Source organism: Talpa europaea, assembly GCF_964194135.1.
Source record: "Talpa europaea genome assembly, chromosome: 13".
NCBI classification, from domain to species: Eukaryota; Metazoa; Chordata; class Mammalia; order Eulipotyphla; family Talpidae; genus Talpa; species Talpa europaea.
In genome coordinates, this window is record NC_140080.1 from 41,989,062 (window position 1) to 42,009,746 (window position 20,685).

The 20,685-nt window shown below is 44.8% G+C and overlaps 1 protein-coding gene across 1 annotated transcript in view; it reads left to right on the plus strand.

Annotated features, from left to right (window-relative positions):
- Nucleotides 1-713: 713 nt before the first annotated feature.
- Nucleotides 714-20,685, plus strand: part of ARHGEF37 (Rho guanine nucleotide exchange factor 37) — a gene marked incomplete at both ends in the record, with an annotated part of 35,978 nt that continues 16,006 nt past the window's right edge. Inside the window, 3 exons of the mRNA XM_084252784.1 lie at nucleotides 714-893; nucleotides 2,099-2,222; nucleotides 12,479-12,626. Coding sequence (XP_084108910.1) covers nucleotides 714-893; nucleotides 2,099-2,222; nucleotides 12,479-12,626 — 452 coding nt within the window. The remainder of the gene's footprint in view (nucleotides 894-2,098; nucleotides 2,223-12,478; nucleotides 12,627-20,685) is intronic.

The following is a 20,685-nucleotide window of genomic DNA, read 5'->3' on the forward strand; positions in this document are numbered from 1 at the left end:
AGGGAATGGTACAATCACAAACTTTGTCCTAGGAAATTTAAACTGAATGTTCAAGATGAAGAGATGCAGGTGGCATCCTTCCTTCCAGCCTCCTGCCTCATGGCCTTTTTTGTGGCCCTCTCTGCCCCTGTTTCAGTTGGCACCCAATGGGGACTCAAACCCACGACCCTGAGATTAAGAGTCTCATGCTCCACCGACTGAGCTAGCTGGGTTTGGAAATTTGGTGGTGGAGGCTGTGGAAATAGCCCAACGTGGGGCCCGAACCCATGACCCTGAAATAAAGAGTCTCATGCTCTGCTGACTGCGCCAGCCGGGTCTGGAAAGTTGATGGTGTAGGCTGTGGAAATAGCCCAGGAGAGAGAGTTGTGGGAATGAAGAGGAGGGAGCCTTTGGGAGGGAGACGGTGAGAGAGACTGAGCCAGATAAAGAACCTGAAAAAGAAATCTGGGTCAAAAACTGGGGAAGAAATGCTAAGCAAGCACATTGTCTGAATCTTGGGAAAACATCAACAGTAATTGAGCTGTGTTCTACCTTTTTATATTGTTCAGGTGCTGCCCACTAATGCTAATACACAGTTCATCTCTACTCTGTATGTGGCTAAAGATGTTTTTAGGCTGCTTGATAAATAGGTCTGTCTGATTTAGAGACAGCATGTCCCCCCAGAGCTCCCGGAAGTGAGTCAATATGTGTTGTCTTTTCCAGAATCTGCTGACATGACCGATCATGGGGCTGAGGAGCCTTCCTCCAGGACAGGGAGTTCAGATGGGGACGGTCAGGAGGACAGATGGTCGCTCCATCAGGGGCTGGCCATTAGGGAGCTCATAGACACTGAAGTGTCCTACTTGCATATGCTCCAGCTCTGTGCCTCAGACATCAGGAGCCGCCTGCAGCAGGTACCTGGGTGGGGCCACACAGTTTGTTGTTACAGTGGTAAAGAGGGTCCTGGCTCAGGAGACCTCACCTCTGTCCCTGGGATGGACCTGCTAGCAGGGGAAGGCATGGTGAATGTGACCTCTGACAGACGTGGACATAAGCCCTGGCCAGTACCTCCAATTTATTGGCCATGCAACTTTCAGCAAGGTATTTAATGCCTTGGAGCCTTAATGTATACATCTGATACATTTGCTGAATTGGGGGGGGGAGATAATTACATTAAATGAGTGAATGGATAAAATGGCCCTTTTTGGAGTTTAGAAAGCCAGCTTAAACTGACCTGCCTTCTAATGATCTCATTTGAAGGGTGGTGACATGGAGATGTTATCACCATGATGGATTTCTGTTTTGGTGTCTTTTTTTTTTTAACATTTTTGTCACCCCTGATTTCAGAAATAATTAGGAACATACTATAAAATTTTAGGCATTCCCTAGCATGTAACTCTCTAAGGACAAGGGCTGTTTAGTTCAATATATTCCAATTGCTGACATGTAGGTGATGGACTTTCAATTAGTATTTCTTGAATGAATGAAATACTAAAGTCAATAATGTATAAAGTGAAAGTTCTCTCTTATTTTACTCTCTAGAAATTAGCTTTATTCTGTTGACATTCAACAAAGAGAGATTATTATTTTTTCTGACAAAAATGAGAGCTTTGTCTAGCTATATTTGTAGAGTTAGCTTTTCCCACTTGACTGTGTGCACAGGATAGATACATACATACCTCCTCTGCATGCCCAAACACTTATATAGATGTCCTGCAACCTTTTAAACAGGGGGTTGCCCAATTAATAGGGGGAGAGGTGAGCTCAGAATACATCTCAAGGTAATGCTGGTAGGTGCCAAGTATGTCGGAGCTGGATATGACCTGATATGACAGATGGGGAAACTGAATGAAGAAAATAATAATTGGCAGCAGATGTAGAATGAAGCCCCAGCTCAGCTCTCCTTCCATGCTGAGTGCGCCATCTCTTTCTTCTTGTTGAGTAATTAAAATATCTAATTTATAAAATTTCAAAGTCCTTGCAAACATTCCATGGTGACAGTTTTCCCTGGAGGGGTGGGGCCCTATGGTGTGAGGGCTCAGGACAACTCTGCAAAGTTTGCAAATAAAGTCACTTTGACAAGTTCCCAGTGACCTCCAGGGCTACTTTTTTCTTCCAGCTGCCACAGGGAGATCTGGATGTCCTGTTCTCAAACATCGATGATATCATCAAGGTAAATAGCAGATTTCTTCACGATCTGCAGGAGACTGCCACCAAGGGAGAGGAACAAGCGCAGCTAATTGGTAAGCAAGGGACTGAGCATTTGTCAGCCTTGGATTCCTGGGGGATTGTCCTCTGCTTGTAGGCACTGCTGACCTGTCTGCAGTGTTCTGAGGAAATGTAGCTCAGCAAGAGTCTGTTTTAGGTGATTCCTGAACCGTAGCATTTCAGAGCCGGCAGGGTCTTCAAATAATACCTAATCCAATCACACAGTTTACAGATGAAGACATTGAGGCCAGAGGCATTGCCCTCACAGCCTGTGTCTTACTATGTGGCTTTTTCACATCAATTCATTGGACAGTTGTCCCCGAGCGCCTGTGCTGTGCAATATGCTGGTGTCACAGCGTCAACTGGGAGCCCCAGCTTCTGCTCTTATGGGTGGACAAGTTAGTGAGACAGAAGATAAAAGATAAACACAGAATTTTAGGTAGTAGTTTGTAATTTAGAGGAAAGAAACAATTGTAGTAACTTGAGTCCTGAAGAGGACCCCCAAATAGGGTCCTCTGCCCAGCAAGGCAGTGATCTGCCACATACGTTTTGCATCAGGGAAAGTGACCTTATTACTGACCATGATGGGGTTTTCAGAGTCTGTGGATTTGGAGTGCGGGGTCCTTGGGTTCACTCTGGGAAAGGTTTCACCAGAGTTCTGTTGCAGCGAGTTTCCCAGGCAAGTTTCTCCACGAGACAGAGACGTCAGTTATATTTAAAGGGCAGGTTTATTAGGGAAAGAGACAAAGCAGTAAAAGACACTTGCATAGACACAGGCAGGCAGGACGAGCTGCCCGGGAAGGAACAGGCCTGAGAAAGGCCTGTAGGGTTGCAGGCGGGCGTTCTTGAGGGGAGCTGCCTCTGCTGAGGGAGGTCAGTAAAGAGAAGCCCTGGCATGGGACAGGTCACGGTCAGGCAGGAAGGCTGCTGCCCTGCAGAGGGAGACAGTTGGTGAAAAGAAGCACTGCGTGGGCAGACAGACTGCTGCCCCATTGTGAGGGCTGCGTTAGGTTTTTTCATCTTCAGGGAGGGCCTCTTTGTAGGTGAATGGTGTGCTCCTGACATTCCCCACAGCAGTCCAATAGTTTCTGGGTGTTGTGCCTCCTGATCTGGGTGTTGATGCCTAGGGGCCCTGGTCTCTGCAACTGGCCTACACTCATCCCATCTACCCCTCCCTCCCTGTGCCAGCCAGGGTCCCGACCCTGTATCTCCCTTCTTACATCAACCAGTCCGGTAAGGAAGCCAGGAGTCTGCTGAAATCTGGCCTCCTCCTATCATGTGGGTCAAGTCTTTTATTTATTTATTTACTTGTTTATTTTAAAGATTTATTTTGTTTTTTTATGCATACAAGAGGGGTGGTGAGAGGATTCACCAGAGACAGAGTGGGGAGCAGAACAGGCAGATTGGCTGAAATACACTGCTGAGGGTGCAGCGGGCGAGACAGGAGAGGTCTGTTGCTCCATGTGGTAGCTCCCCGACTGGGGATTGAACTCATGCTGCAGTGGCTGCGGATAGCTTCATAGTGCTGAGATTTAACCCCTTGTGCCATCACAGAGGCCCATGTTTAGGTTTTTTAAAGGTAGGGTAAATGGGAAGTAGGGAATGGACCACGGGGAGTGGTCAGGAAAAGGAGAAATCTGGAGTTTTTCTAAGCAATGGGTGCTGTTCATGCCTCTTCATGCGTCACATGCTCATTGTGGGGGAGGCTTGGTATGTGCAGGGTTGTGGGATTTGTTGGGCTCCACTTCACAAGGTTATTCTCAGCCAGCTTTTAGGCAGTCATGCAAGTACTTTGGGACTTTTCTACGGATGGTCAGTCTAAACCTGCCCCAACTGGTCCCCGACTGGTCAGGCCGACCAACTTTGAAAAGAAGCAGGCAGATTATAAATCCCGAAAAGGAGGATGTAAACTGGAAACAAAGTTTCAATAATAGTTAGAGAGTCTATTAGATGATCAAAGTGAGGATTTGAACCCAGGAAGCAGTTTGAAAGATATTACTCTGTGAGAGCTGATCGCTTATCTGATAAAATAAGTTTGAATTTACTTATATAGGTAGGAACAGTGAGTCATTGACATGAACAATGTAATTATTCTTGGTTCTAAGTTGTCCTGACCTAAAGGTATACTGATGCTAGCAGGAGGCAATGCCGGGCTCACTCTCTTCCTTTCTAAAGAATGCAGTGCAGACAATGGAATATTACTCAGCAATCAAAAAAGATAAACTCATGCCATTCGCAATGACATGGATGGAGCTAGAAGGAATTATGCTAAGTGAAATAAGCCAGAAGGAAAAAGATGGTTTCACTTATAACAGGAATGTAGGGGAACCAAATAAGACAACAGTGTAAAAAAATAATAATAATAACAGTACAAGCCACAACAAAGCAAAAACAGACAATTATAAACCAGAGTCATCCTGCAGGGGAGGAGGAGGGAGAGGGAGGGAGGGAGGAGCACAGGGGACTGTGGTGATGGTGCACAGATGCCTTGGGGAAGGAAATTCTAGGGGACTCAATCTGAGGGGGTGGGGGAAAGCAAAGATGTAAAATATGTAAAAAAAATGATTAAAAAATGATAAAAAAAAGTCTAAAAAATGTAAAAAATGATAAATGTTGAAAGAAAGAAAGAAAGAAAGAAAGAAAGAAAGAAAGAAAGAAAGAAAGAAAGAAAGAAAGAAAGAAAGAAAGAAAGAAAGAGAAAAGAAAAGAAAAATAAAAGAATGTAGCGCAGAGATGCAACCTGGGTACCCATTGTTAAATTTTTTTAATTAATAATTTTATTTATTTTTAAATACTTTTTTACATGGTTCTTCATTTATTTACAATGTGTGCTTTCTCAACTCAGTTATTGTCCCCATGAAATTCCCACCACCCATTCACCAGTGTACCGTCACTATGGTCCCTTGTTCTCTTCCCACCCCTGTTTCGATCCTACTCCCTTCTTCCCCCATGCAGAATGTCCCTGGTTTATAGTGCTTGGTTAAATGTTCTTTATCTGGCTCATTGGTCGGGAGTGGGTGTGAAGATTGGCTTTACCTTTAGGCAGCAGAATTCCTGCATCAACTGTGGGGTGGAGCCTGTTCACGCTTTAAGTCTATGAAGATAACTTTGCTCTCTTGCCTGCTAGCTGGGGAGTGGAGGGTGGGACCTCAGAAAATTTTACTATAGGTTCACAGGAATATACATGGGAAAGGAAGAGTAGAGTTAGTTCTTTACACAATTTTGATTTCCTTGAAAAAACAGACGCCTGTGCTTTGCAAGACTGCCTTTTACCTCTGTGCACTGCAACATGACTTTTTACTTTACAAAATCTTCTGTGTCTTATGAAACAATTTCCAACCATGGACATAAGCCCCTGCCTTACAAGACAATGTCTGACCACACCTTTATTTAAACTGAGAAGTGAATGTTGGGAAGGAGCAGCGGTGAGAATATCTGGAGGGAGGGTGGAGAGAATAGTTGTGGAAAGACCCGAGGCAGGGATGAGTCTGGAATGTTTGAATGACAGACAGAAGGAAGGCTGGTGTGGTTCCAGGGCATTTAGTAAGGGAAGAATGTTAGGGGATGAGATATTGTGATTTATAAGAAAATGAATATTTAGATGACCGGAACACATGCCTCATGCCTATTTGGTGTTCATTGACAGTTCCTGGCTCACAGCTCTGAAAATCATTGGAATTTTCCAAGTGTAGAGAGTGTTGTGCCTCTTACTGTGTGAATGAGGTGACTTTGAGAAGCACCTAGAATGGGGGCTTGTTGCCAGGAGAATCAACCACATGATTTCTAAGTTGGAAGTCCCAATCCAGACCTCTGGGGAGAGGAAAAGGCTGGAGGTTGAATCAGTCACCAATGACCAGTGACTCAATCAATCATGCCTATGTTATGAAGCCTCCATAAAATCCCAGAGGTGGGAGTGCTCTGGGTTGGTGAACTTGTAAAGATTTGGGGAGGGTGGTGTGCCTGGAGAGAGAATGGAAGCTTTGCATTCCCTCCCTCCACCCAGACTTTGGCCTATGCATCTCTCCCACCGTTCTGAATAATATTCTTAGTAATAGGTTGGTGATCTAGTGAGTAAACAGATTTTCTGAGTTATGTGAACTACTCTAGCAAGTTAATTAAACTTGAGAAGCAGATCATGGGAACCTCTGATTTATCGCCAGGCTGTGGGATTGGGGTTGAGACTGTGATCTGAGGTGAAGGGGGGTCTTGGAAGACTGAGCCCTTTTCCTGTGGAAGCCGATGCTCTCTGCAGGTCGTGTCAGAATTGAGCCAAATTAAGTTTAATATTTGGACTGGTTTCCAAGAATTGCTTGGTGTGGGACCCGACACACACACCCACATTACAGTTGATTCCAGGAAGCCTTTTCAAAGGATGAGACAGAAGAGGCAGAGCAGGACCAGGTCACACAGAACCTTGTAAGGCCTGGTATGGAGTTCAAATCTGACCCTTAGTGTGATAAGCAGCCATTGCAGTTTTGAACAGGGTCCAACTGATGTTTTTTGAAGATCTCTTTGTCTGTTGTGGGTAGTGAATCGTGACAGGGTGGCGAGAGTGAAGCACTGAGACCAGTTGGGGGTGTCACTGGTTTACCAGGTAAGAGATGATGGTCACCTCCTGATTGATTGTGAGCTGGGTGGGATAACCAGAGCATAAATAAGGAGAGAAGACCCTCTCATCTCTTTCTCCTTCAGGTCTCTTCCCATTGGCTGCCCAAATTGCCATGAGTTCATCAACCCAGATGCTCCAAACAAGGAGTTTCTAAACAGTCCACTTTCTGAGTGTTGACTGAGTGCTCGGCACTGTTCTGTAGTGGCATCTTAGCTCACCCAGCCCTCCCAATGACCCGGAAATGTAGATGCTGTTATCTCATTTTACAATTGAAACTGAGGCATAGAGAAAGGCAGTTACCCGGCCAGGGCCACAGAGCTCGTGAAGAGCCGGGACTTGAATTCACACCTTGGGCCACTGGAACTGGTGCTCTCAACTGGGACCCAAACACCTTCCACTTAGCAGAGAGTGGGGTTAAAGCCAGCATGTGTGCTATTCCCTTGAGTATATCATTCTTTATTAAAGCTGCTATGTGAATGAGTTACTCTTTAAATAATAGATGACTATAAAATTAATGAACAGGATTTTCTAAAATCTTACCTTTTATCTTTTTATGCTGGTTTCTGTTAATAATGACCACTTATTTGAGTTGGCACTGATATATTCTCAAGCTGAAGGACCTCCAAGGTCCGGGACTCGGGTCAGGCTCCTCTGCTGCTGTAGGTGTGAGCTTCGGCGTGGTTCCTTGGTCAGGGTCTGTGCTTCCCCTTTGCTTCCTGCTTGGCCTGCAGAGTCAAGGTGCCCCTTTGTTCCTGCGCACACATGGTGATCTCTTCTTTCTCCTCCTTCACTTCTTTCCTGGTGGGATTGCCAGATAAAATACCAGATGCTCAATTAAATTTTTATTTCAGGGGCCTCCCTGGTGGCGTAGGGGTTAAGTCTCAACGCTATCACGCTATTACCACTGAGGCCTGAGTTCAATTCCTGGCCAGGGAGTGAACCCACATGGTGCAGCAGACCTCTCCTGTCATGCCCGCTGCTCCCCTCAGCAGCGTATTTCAGTGGATCTGCCTGTTCTGCTCCCCTTTCTGTATCTGGTGAATCCTCTCATTCCCTGTACCTTTGGCCTGCATCCCACTCCTTGTATGCATAAAGAAATAAAAATAAATAAAGTTTGATTTCAGATAAACAGTGAATACTGTTTTTAGTATAAATATATCCCATACAACATGGGACACAATTATATTAAAAAATTACTCACCCTTTCCTCATATGAGGATACAAGACCCAGAAGAGGCCCTCACCCGACCATGAATAACTGTATTTAAAAGATTTTAAATATGGTGATATTAAGTTTAATGACACGTTTTATTTAACCTACTATATCCAAAATAATACTTTGATATATAATCAATGCAAAAATTATTCACAAGATAGCTTACTTTTTTTTGTGTTTGTGAAGTCTTGGAAATGTAGTGTGTTTTACACTGACAGCACATCTCGATTGGGATTTTCCATGTTCAGGTGCCCAATGGCCATGTGCAGCAGCACAGAGCTGGAGGTGTAGACCAGGGCCTGTGGAATCCGCCTGGCCAGGCTCTGCTGCCCACAAGTACCTTAATGTCTTTGGGCCAATTTCTGCCTCTTTAAAAGGAACTTGAAGGGGCATCCCTGGTGGCACAGGGATTAAAGACACAGCGCTATCAAGCTATCACCAGCCACTGCAGCAAGAGTTCGATCCCTGGCCAGGGAGCTACCCACAGGGCGCAGCAGACCTCTCCTGTTTCTCCTGCTGCTCCCCTCAGCAGTGTATTTCAGTAGATCTGCCTGTTCTATTATCCGCTCTGACTCTGGCGAATCCTCTCACCCCCTCACCTCTGGCCTACACTCCAGTTCTTGTATGCATAAATAAATAAATCTTTAAAAAATAAATAAAATGAGCATGAAAATAGTCTCCCTCTATGCCAGGCATGACTCGACCATATAACATGTGTACCAGAGTGATCTCCATAAAAAGAGGAGGTTCCATGTCCCCTGCCACTGTGTAGGAAAAACAGAGGAAGACTTGAAAGAGGACAGGAGACATGTGGAGCTGAGACATATAGAGGCACTTGGAAGAGCCGAGGGAGAGAGACCCGTGGAGAGGCTTACAAAGACAGTCTGTAATTTGATTTGTACTTTGGTTTTGCTCCTTTTATCCCAGATTTGTCTGGCCCTTCTGCCCCTTCCCCATGGTTCCCGGCCAGAAAATGCCTCAGACTTGTGGCAAATTTTCAGGCCTCAGTGGTCCCACTTTGGGCCAACCCTCTTTGACAGGGCATTTACCCACAAGGTGATGGGTAACTTTGGGTGTTTCATTGGGAAACTATTATCCTTTTTTGTTCTTCTCTGTCTATGCACACTCATCCTATTAAAGTTCTTTCACACTAAGAGAATGCTTTATCTTTATTCGGTGGATGGTGGAACCTATTTAGAGTGTATAGGTCTGGGGGATCCCTGGGTATCCTTCAGTCCGCCCACTAACACATGTATTAGCCCTTTCCATTCTCACAACACTGTTACTTGTTGATGACAATGGTGATGATTATCCCCATCTTACTAAAGAAAAACCCAAGGCTCAGAGAAGTTAAGTAACTTTCCCAAGGTCACACAGCTTGCTTGACCAGGAAGTCAGAAATCAACTCATTCAGAGTCATTTGACTCTTTCAGAATCCAGAGCTCTAGTTCTTGACATTGTGCCTCCCTTCTCTTTTCCCTCACTAATCCCACTAGAGTTTTCTTTTGATGCCAGGAGTAACTTCTTTGCTGCTGTGGTTTCCTTACAATCTGTAACTGTGGAGGCATAGGAAGAGAAGAGATGTCTTCACTTTTGTGCCCTGGGCATTCCTGCCTGTGCCTGTACTCTGGGAGTTTGCCCTCCTCTACTCTTCAGTTACTGAATTGCCCCACCCCTCATCAGACTGGTTATGATATACTTTTTTTGGCATTAGTCACAGTGATGGGCCACACCCATGTTGGGGAGAGTATGGGAGCCACCCTAGGTATCATGGCTGTGCCCAGCCTATCTCTCACCAGGGGTCATCCTGCAGCTAGCCTGTCTCCAACATGCAGTCTCCTGCTAGCTGCAGTGTTGGTGATCTTTCCTATCATGTTCTCTCTAGTTCTGGGGTCTTCTCCTGAAGATTGGGACCAGCACTCAAGAAGGATTGAGCCCAGGGGATCAGGATAATCTCTCTCTGAGGGTCTTTGCTCATTCTTCTAAGCACCATCCGACATGTCCCAAGGCCTGGTCTAGACTAGAGATCCAACCCGGAACTTCAGCAGGCGGAAAGGTCAGTGGACTTCCTGTGGTTCCTGGCTTGCACCTGCCCTGCTGTAAATAGTTCTCTTCGCCCTCACCATCTCCCCCCCACCCCGAGGTGGACACCCAGATCCTGATACCTGGATGTTTGTGGTGCCCTCCTAATAGCCATTCCTGTTATGGCATTCAAAAACTAGTTTAGTATCAACATGGTATAGATCTTTCTTAAAAATTTAGTGGACTCTATGTTTTGGAGCACTTTCAGATCTCCAGAAAAATTATGTATTAACTCCTCCATACTCTAACCCCCTCCCTCCAGAGTTTCCTCTACTATTGACATCTTTTATTACTAGTGTGGTCTATTTATTATAATCAATGACTGAATATTGATAAGTTATTATTATTATTTTAAAAGATTTATTTATTTATGCATACAGGAGCTGGGGTGTAGGTCAGAGGTGTGGGGGTGAGAGGATTCACCAGAAACAGAGTGCGGAGCAGAACAGGCAGATTGACTGAAATACACTGCTGAGGGGAGCAGCGGGAGAGACAGGAGAGGTCAGCTCCCTGGTTGGGGGATCAAACTCATGCTGCAGTGGCTGCTGATAGCTTGATAGTGCTGAGACTTAACCCCTTGCGCCACCAAGGAGACCCGATAAGTTATTGACCAAGGACGGTAGTGCACATTGGGATTCACTCTTCGTGTTGTACAGTTTTGTGGTTAAGAAGACCCATGTATGTCATTAATCCACCATTTTAGTATCATACAGGTTGTTTCCATGCTCAAAAAATCCTCTGTGCGCCTTCTATCCATCTTTCCCTCTTTCCCCCCCAATCCCACCCCCGGCCCTTGGAAATCACTGATTTTTTTACTGCCTTCATAGTTTTACCTTTTCCAGAATGTCACATGCTTGGATTCATACAATATGAAGCCTTTTCAGTGGTGTCTTACACTTAGCCACATGCATTTGTTTCTCCACGACTTATCAGTATTTGGGCTCATTTCTGGCAAACATTCCTGTCTTCATAGAGGCCTTCCCTAAGTGGATCTTCTAACACTCATTCTTTATCTGACTTTGTTTCGCTGCCTGGCATATGTATTGAATTTATTTGTTGTCTTCCCCAATAGGCTATATGCCTATTGGGCGTATAGGGAGGGGCTGTATTTTATTCATTACCTGGCACAGCCTGGCAATATTTGATGAATGAATTTGTGTAGGGCACTTTACTTGAGTTTTCATTTAATCCTGACAAGAAACACTGGAACTGAGGACTGTTTTCTCCCTGTCTCTAGAGGAGAGATGGAGGGCCAGAGGGGTCAAGTGCTTGCCCCTGTGCTGTGCTAGTGTGTGTCCGTCCTTCCTTCCTTCCTTCCTCTTTCTTTTCTTTTAGACACAATTGACATATAACATCATGTTAGTTTCAAGTGCACAACATAAGCTTTCAACACTTGTGTATATTGCAAAGTGGTCATCACAGTAAGTCCAGTTAGCACTCGGCACTGCAGTTACATTTTTTTTTTTTTTTGTGATGAGAAGTTTTAAGATCTACACTCTTAGCAGCTCTCAAATATGCAGTACCTGTTCATTATAGTCACTCTGATATACCTTCATCCCCATGAATTAATTATTTTGTACCTAGAATTATGTACCTTTTGACCCCCCTCAATTTTCCCAGTCCCTATGCCCTAGTCTCTGGCAACCACCAGTCTGTTCTTTGTCTCTATGAACTCATTTTTATTGTTGTTTTGATTTTGGTTTTAGATTCCATGTAAATGAGATCTAGATAGACAGATAGATATAGATATTTATATGTATTTGTCTTTCTCTGACTTATTTCACGTTGCATAGTGCCCTCAAAGCCTATCCATGTTGCAAATGGCAGGGTTTCTTTCTTTTTTATGACTAAATTATGTTTCATTCTGTATATATAGTACATTTCCTTATCTATTCCTCCATCCATGGACACTTGTTTTATCTTGGCTGCTATAAATATAACAATAAACACGAGGTGCAGTTACCTTTTTGAGTGAGTGTTTTCATAGTGTATCTTTGTTAACTGGAGATTTGGAGTTGTACTTGCCACACATGTTCATTGTAAAAGTATCATTGTAAAGCTTTAACACAGGTGTGTTTTGCAAACTGTTGTGCAAATAGGAGACTCATCAATATTATCACTATAATTATGGCGCAGTTATTAATGGAGTTCAGGGCAACAGTGCACCAATCTGAGCCCTGTGTCACTCTGTCACCTAATCCTCATGACAGCTCTTTGAAAGTGAGATAAAAATGGAAGCTCAGGAAGGTGACACAACTGATGAAGCCTGGCAACCTCATGCAAGGGATGGGGTGCTCAGTAACCTCACTTACTGTCTTGTTATCCCAAGCAAGGGCACAGACAGACAAGACTCTGATAATTCATTGTTGCTTCTTCACTGTCAGGTGACTTATTCCTGGAATTCCAAGAAGACCTGGAGCGAGTTTATAAGGTCTACTGTGCCACCTACAACCAGGCCTTGCTGCTAGTGGAGACCTACCGGAAGGAACCAGAGCTGCAGCAGGAGATCCAGGCTGTTATTGAGGCCGTGGTGTGAGTAGAATGACCAGTGAGCACCCACTCCTGTTGCAGCTGACCCTGAGGTCAGGAGCAGTTATAGTCTTACCACCACATGGTACTGTCACTCTTCCTCAGGACTGTCTCAGTCAGGATTGCCCAAGTTATGCTGCAGAGACAAATAGGTCCCTAGCCTTGGTGGCGTCAAACAACAGCAATTCATAGTCTTCTCATTGTGGGTTAACTTGGGATTCTTTGCATCATTCTCACTGTGAGACCCAAACTGACAGCAACCATCATCCATAACATTGCCAATAACTGTGGCCAAGGGAAAAAGGAGCTCAAGAGGGTAAAATGATGGTAGTTAAATGTTCCAGTTCAGAAGTGATATCCATTGTTCCTCATAAATTATTGATCACATGGCTTCAGCTAACTAAGAGGCCAGGGCATACAATCCTGGCATGAAATCCTGCCATGTGTGTTAGGTGGAAATGCAGAAACCATTGAAAAACTTCTCTCATGACTATGCAGGAAGGGGAGGGAGATGGTGGGAAACGTAGTCTATAGGTAGCAGTGTCGGGAAGTCTTTTACACATGGCTGAAGTCCTGCTGGTGGAAAAGAAACAGAACTGTCGGGGCTCCCTGGTGGCACAGCGGGTTGAGCGCAGCATTGTGAAGCTGTCCACAGCCTCAGCCTCTTCAATGTGGGTTCAATCCTGGCTGGCTGGCAAGAATCCCATATGGCACAACAGACCTCTCCTGTCGCGCCTGCTGCTCCCCTCAGCAATGTATTTCAGTCGTCTGCCTCTTCTGCTCCCCATTCTGTCTCTGGTGAATCCTCTCACCCTCCTGTGCCTCTGGTCTGTACTTACCCCAGCTCTTGTATAAAAATAAATAAATCTTTAATAATAAAAAAAGAAAGAGAACTGTCCCTGGTGATCCCACAATCCAGAGCTGGCACAGGTGGGTGGAAGCTGCAGAGATATGTGAAGCACAGAATTTTTTAATTAAAAAATTTGAATGGGGGCCTCCTCGGTGGCGCAGTGGTTGAGCGCTGGGTTGCGAAGCTGCCCGCAGCCTCTGCGGTGCCGGTTCTATCCCCGGCTGCTCCCCAGCCACCGGAGGAGGGTCCCACATGGCACGCAGACCTCTTCTGCTGCCGCCCGCTGCTCCCCTCAGCAGTGTACTTTGGTCCTTCTGCCTGCTCTGCTCCCTGCTCTGGCTCTGATGAATTCTCTCGCCCTCCCGCACTTCTGACTGTACCCAGTGCTTGCATAAATAAATAAATAAATCTTTAAAAAAATAAATAAATAAAAATAAATAAAAAATTTGAATGGATAATTCATGGCTCAAAAGCATAAAAATATCCAAGTTTATATAGTAAAAAAATCTTTCCAGTCCTGTCCCTTCACCCAGTTATTACCCCATCCTAAAATTAAGGTAAACACTTTTAAAATTCTTTTTTTTTTTTAGATTTATTTATTTATGCATACAAGAACTGGGTACAGGCCAGAAGTATGGGGGGGGTGAGAGGATTCACCAGAGACAGAGTGGGGAACAGAACAGGCAGACTGACTGAAATACACTGCTGAGAGGAGAGGCGGGCGATTCAGGGGAGGTCTGCTGCGCCATGTGGGTAGCTCCCTGGGTGGGGATTGAACTCGTGCTACAGTGGCTGTGGACAGCTTCATAGGTTGCATCTTAACCCCTTGTGCCACCAGGGAGGCCCCACTTTTAAAATTCTTATGGTTCTTTGTAGAGTTCTTTCATACATCGATAAGAAAATACAATTATATACTCTTACTGCCTTTTTCATGAAAGTTTTTTTTTTCCCACTTTAATATATCTTGGAGGTCTTTCCACTTCAATACATTACCTGTTCTTCCATCACGTGGCTGTTGCACAGTTTACTTAATGGACTTTTGGATTGTGTCTATTCTGTTGATATTACAGACAGTACTACAGTGAATATTCATGAGTATTTGTCATTTTACTCAGCTGCAAGTAAATCTGGAAGGTAAATTTTCATACAGGGAATTGCTAGGTTGAAAGAAGTACATATATATTGAAATCTTTATAAATATTGCAAAGTTTCTCTCCCTAAAGGCTATGCCAGTTTACATTCCCATAAGTACCATATGAAGGCTTCTGTTTCCTCCCAGCCTCATCAGCAAGCTGTGTTATTAAACTTGAGAATATTTGCCTCTGAGCTAGGTGAAAAATGGTGTCTCAATATAGTTGCATTTTGCTTTTATCTTCTCATGATGAAAATTGATCTTTTTGCATTTTTGAGAGTCATTTCTATTTCCTTTCCTGTGACTTGTTCTGCTTCCTTTCTGTTTTAAAAAGGCGTACATCTTCCCCAGGATGAGCTTACCAATAAAGCGCATTTTCTGGAAATCAGAATAATGTACTATTATTATTATTACTATTATTATTAGTTATTAATATTGTTTTGTCTTAGTCAAACTTTCCCTACATTTCTACCGCCCTTAGCTAATGCTTACCTATCCTGCCCCTGAAGTCTCCTTTTAAGTACCCGTATCCCAGCTCCTCCCTGCCTCCAAAAATGACACTCATTTTCCTCTTTGATTCAACCTTCACAGGTCCTACAAACTTAGGCTTTTGCAAAGGTCACTAAATACATTTCTCTCAGAGCGAGGCAGATAACAGATATGAGGGTAGCAAGGTGCCAGATATGGGACAAAAGGGAGTAGTGGAGACTCTGGTCTACCAGAGCCAGCAGACACTGTGCGGTTCACAGCTGCAGCCCGGTCTCAGCTGAATGTTGCTGTTTCAGGTAACTTTGCTATATAGCAAACTATGAGGTAGTAGCTTAAAGTAAACATGTCTTTAATTTACACTTCTACAATGAGCTGGATTCGGTAAATTAGTCTCGTCGTCCTACCTGAGCACACTCACATGTCTGCAGGCAACTCAAATCAGGTCTGCTGATCTTGGTTGGACTTTCTTGTGTATCTGGGAAACACAAGCAGACTCTGTCTGCTCTTGCTGCACAGCCTCATGGTCCTGCGGGCTAGTCCAGGCTTGTTCTCGGGGTGATGGCAAGGTTCAGAAAGAGAGAAAACAGAGGGGAACAAAGGGAGCGAAGCCTTCAAAGTTCTCAGCTGGGAATTGGCATGCTGTCACTCATTCTACCTTTGAGGCCCGTCCAGACTCAAGGGGTAGAGAAACAGTCATAGTCATATTCAAAGGGCATAGATAGAGAATAATTGCAGTCATTTTTGCAAACTATCTACCTCAGTTGCCATGTAGAAATGTGAGTCCACTGTGGCCAGATCCTCTGATTTTTTTTTGAGAAACCAGAAGCTTTGATGTAATGTCTCCCATGTGTTAGATGTTGGCACCCAGGTCAGGCATTCAGAAATGCTGTACGTTGGGGGCTGGGTTGGAGGGATCTGCAGGGTTGGCAGCGGCTGCTGTTGCCCACACCCTCTGCATGCTGATCTTCCCTAGCCAGGGCAGCCCAGGCCTTTCCCATGGGTTTAGGCGCCAGGCTGCAGTGTAGGGGCTGGCTCTGCCCCTCCATCACCTTGGCAGGGCCTTTTCATGTCTCAGAACCTAGTTTCCTTACGTGCAAAGTGAGCATAATAGCAGCACCTCATGGGTGTACAGACTTATTGCACACCAGTGACACTCAATAAATCCCAGCTATTAGAGTGTTCTTGGCTAGGCAGGGTTACATTTCTCTGAGACTACACTGTGTTTCTCAACTTCTGTGTGTCCCAATGTCCCCATTTTTAATAACTAACATTAAATAAATTTATTATCCTGAGATATATTCTGGAAAAAATTAACACATAAAATACATATACATAAAATGAGTTCTAATACAGTGATATGTATTTCAGTGGCAAATGCTTGGGCCCTGCCACAAAGGTATAATGAAGCAGTCAGATGCTTGCAGCTACTTATAATAAATAAGTTTTGATCTAAGGAAAGAAAAATCAGAAGGCATTTTGCATATGAAATACAAGAAAATGAAATAGCAGAGAGTGTATACACCCTCAAATTACAGCTAGCAATGGTCACAAACAGGACTTCCGTGTATGTGATAAGAGATAGAAGGGATAACATAACTGAAGCTGAGATCACATTACAGGCTGGAGAGGTCAAGTGGTAGAATCTTGCAGATGGTCTAGGTCTTATTTATGAAGACAGTGTTGTCATCAGTCCAGTGTTATGACATGTGACTGGATGAAGTCGAAGTATAAGCATCTCAGTTCTTGAAATCAGCCCATCTGGAGGCACTCATTCAGCTTCTGAATGTTCAGAGCGACACAGGGGACATAGAACTGTCCTCCATAGACTAGGACTAGACTGTCCTTGCCAGATGTCCCGCATCCCCCAGTCCCTACCTATTACATGCCTGTAGGACCCCATAACCCACAAGTCTCTCAGAGCCCTCAATGAGAACCCTGATCCAGTGTTGCACCAGGAACCGCATTCTTCCTGATCGCTTGCCTTTCGGTCTCCCTCATGAGATGCTTTCTTCTGCTTCTCAGCATGGACCACTTTCTGGAGCTTGGCTGACTCAGATCACCATGCTAGCCATAGTGGTTCTTTCTCAGACAATTGGGATAGATGGTGCCATCTAGTCTTTGTGATTCCAAAATGTATGCTGCCTTCCACCCTTTATTTGAGTGGTAGCATGAGTAGGTGCTCAGTTTGTACTGTTTTTTGTTTTTTTAAGATTTACTTATTCATACAAGAGCTGGGGTGCAGGCCAGAAGTGCCAGGATGAGAAAATTCATTAGAGACAGAGTGGGGAACAGAACAGGTAGATTGACTGAAATACACTGCTGAGGGAAGCAGCAAGCCAGACAGGTCTGCTGTGCCATGTGGGTAGCTTCCTGGCCAGGGATCAAACTTGTGCTATAGTGGCTGTGGATAGCTTCATAGTACTGAGACTTAACCCCTTGGGCCACCAGGGCCACCCGTTTGTCATGTTTCTTAAGACAGCACTTCCCACCTGAATGTCAGGGGATCAAAGGCTTGCCCTTGCAGTGAGCAGGACCTCTGCTTTAGGTAGGACCCTCTTAATGGCATCGCTATTGAGGGGCTGCTCACAGAGGCAGATCAAAACACCAAGTGCAGAACACCAAGGTTCTGGAGTAATGACTGAGGCAGAGTTTTTAAAGAAGGCAATTAGGGGCCTCCCTGGTGGTGCAAGAGGTTAAGACGCAACCTGTGAAGCTGTCCACAGCCATTGTAGCACGAGTTCGATTCCCGGCCAGGGAGCAACCCACGTGGCTCAGCAGACTTCTCCTGACTCGCCCACTGCTCTCCTCAGCAGTGGACTTCAGTCAATCTGCCTGTTCTGTTCCCCACTCTGTCTCTGGTGAGTCCTCTGTCTCTGGTGAGTCCCCACACCTCTGGCCTGTACCCAAGTTCTTGTATGCATAAATAAATAAATAAATCTTTGGGCCTCCCCGGTGGCGCAGCGGTTGAGTGCTGGTCTGCGAAGCTGCCCACAGCCTCTGCAGCACCGGTTCGATCCCTGGCCGCCGGGCAAGGGTCCCACATGGCTCGACAGACCTCTCCTGTCTGGCCCACTACCCCCCTCAGCAGTGTACCTCGGCCTTTCTGCCTGTTCTGCTCCCCGCTCTGGCTCTGGTGAATTCTTTCATCCTCCCACGCTTCTGACTGTACCTGGTGCTTGTATAAATAAATAAATAAATTTTTAAATAAATAAATAAATCTTTAAAAAAAAAAAAAAGAAGGCAGACCTCCCCTGGTGGCGCAAGTGGTTGAGCACCGTGCTGTGAAGCTGTCCGCAGCCTCTGCAGCGCCAGTTCAATCCCAGCCAGCAGCGAGGGTCCCACATAGCACAGCAGACCTCTCCTGTCATGCCCGCTGCTCCTCTCAGCCGTGTATTTCATCAGTCTGCCTGTTCTGCTCCCCACTCTGTCTCTGGTGAATCCTCTCACCCTCCTGCGCATCTGGCCTGTACCCCAGTTCTTGTATAAATAAATAAATAAATCTTTAAAAAAAAAAAAAGAAGGCACTTAATCTTCTTTGCTTTTCTTTGTTGGCAACTTCTGTTTGTTTTAAATATAAGAGTAACATATGCTTATTGAAGAAGAGAAAATTCAAACAATGCCCAAGTATATAAAGTTAAAAGGAAAGCCATTTTCCCCTTGGTTTCTGGTTTCCCCATCGTTCCCCCTAGTGGTTAACATTTCCCATCCAAATTTTCTTCGGTATATCTTACACACAAACAGATAGGAAGTAGGCTTCTCATGGGAATGGATGGATGGGTGGATGGATGGAGGGGAGTGGATGAGTGGTGGGTGGATTGGTGGTTTGGACATATGTGCAGGTGAGCGGGTAGATGGATAGGTAAGTGGGCAGACGGGTGGATGGGGATAGATAAATTTTTAAGGGGCTCCTACCATAGTACTGTTCTAGAGTTTGCATTTTTCACTTAACCGTAAACCAATGAATATCTTTTCACAGCTACCAAAATCTACCAAGCTCATTTTATTTTATTTTTTTTTAAAGATTTATTTATTTGTACAAGAACTGGGGTATAAGTCAGATGTGCGGGAAAGTGAGAGGATTCACCAGAGACAGGGCAGGGAACAGAACAGGCGCGACAGGAGAGGTCTGCTGTGCCATGTGGGATTCTCCCCGGCCGGCCGGGATCAAACCCGCGCTGCAGAGGCTGCGGACAGCTTCATAGTAGGGGCGCTCAACCGCCTGTGCCACGAGGGAGGCCCTACCAAACTCCTTTTAGTGACTGCAGTAGAGTTCCTTGCTAGGGCAACTCACAGGCTATGAAGTGCTTCCCTATTGATGGAGATTTAGCTTGTTTCTAATTTTTTACTGTTATAAACAGAGTTGGTGAGTAACTTCTGCCTTTGTTGTTGCTCACTTGCGCTGATGACTCTGGGCAGTAGCACCGATGAAGCCCAGGGTTTGTACATTTCGCAATTCGCCAAACTATTCTGAAAAGATCTCACTGATTGATATTCCCACCGAAAGAATTTAAGAGGGTCTGAGTATTGTCTCTCAATTTTTGTTGCCTCTCTGAAAGGCTGCATAAAAAGTGAACTAAGAGACTATCATAATACTTTTTAAGGAAACATACATTGATATAACATTGATTTATAACGTTATGTAGTTTCAAGTATGTAGCTGTATAATTCGTCATCTGTATATGGTGCATTATGCTTCTTATAAAAGTCTCATTTCTGTCCACTATCATACTGTTTATCCCTTTATCCCACATACCTACCACCATCCCCCTCCCTCTGGTGACCACTATTCTGTTGTCAGAAACTAAGGATTTGTTTTTGTTTTGTTTTCTTTGTTCCTTTTCTTTGTTTCTTTATCTCCCACATAGGAGTGAAATCATATAGTATTTGTCTTTCTCGAAACTGCTGTTGTTCTGTAGGGACTCCTTGCTGATTGTGGAGAAGAGAGGTGATCGTCTCTTTACAGATACCCTTCCCTCTGGTTTGTGAGGTGAATGTTGAACCCATGGGAAAGCTGGTCCCTTCCCTTGGAAAGTAAGCCCAGAGGACAGAGTTTGACAAATATGTGGCTTTTGTTTCTACCTCTCCTGCCATGTACTAGGAGGTCCTTGTGAGAGTAGATGGTCAGCGTAGGCGTGTCTCACAGGTGATCTCCCCCCATGCCCTGCAGCCAGTGCACAGCTACCTCCTGCTCTGCCTGTTCCCCACCACATGGCCCATCTTTCCCAGCTATTTGGTCTAGAGATTTCTCCTTAAGAAGAAAAGCAAGAGGCAAGGGTGCCACGGAGAGGGCCTAGCGCAGCACATGGGGTCCTTTGTGGGGATGCTTGAATATTGAGGTTTGAAACCCTCTGGGATTTCTCCAAAGGTGGGTCTGAATAATAATAATGGTTGTGATCCAGGAAAGACTGTTGGAGCCTTTTCCCAGATGCTGTTGACCTTTGGGACATCGTTGAGAGGGGGCTAGCAACAGTCATCCTCACATCTGACGGTGCATCTGGGAGGGAGCTCAGCAGTACTAGTTCCCATGCTTTCCTGTATATTTCACTTGTTGAAACGAAAAATACAGTAATGTAATGGAAAAATACAATAAT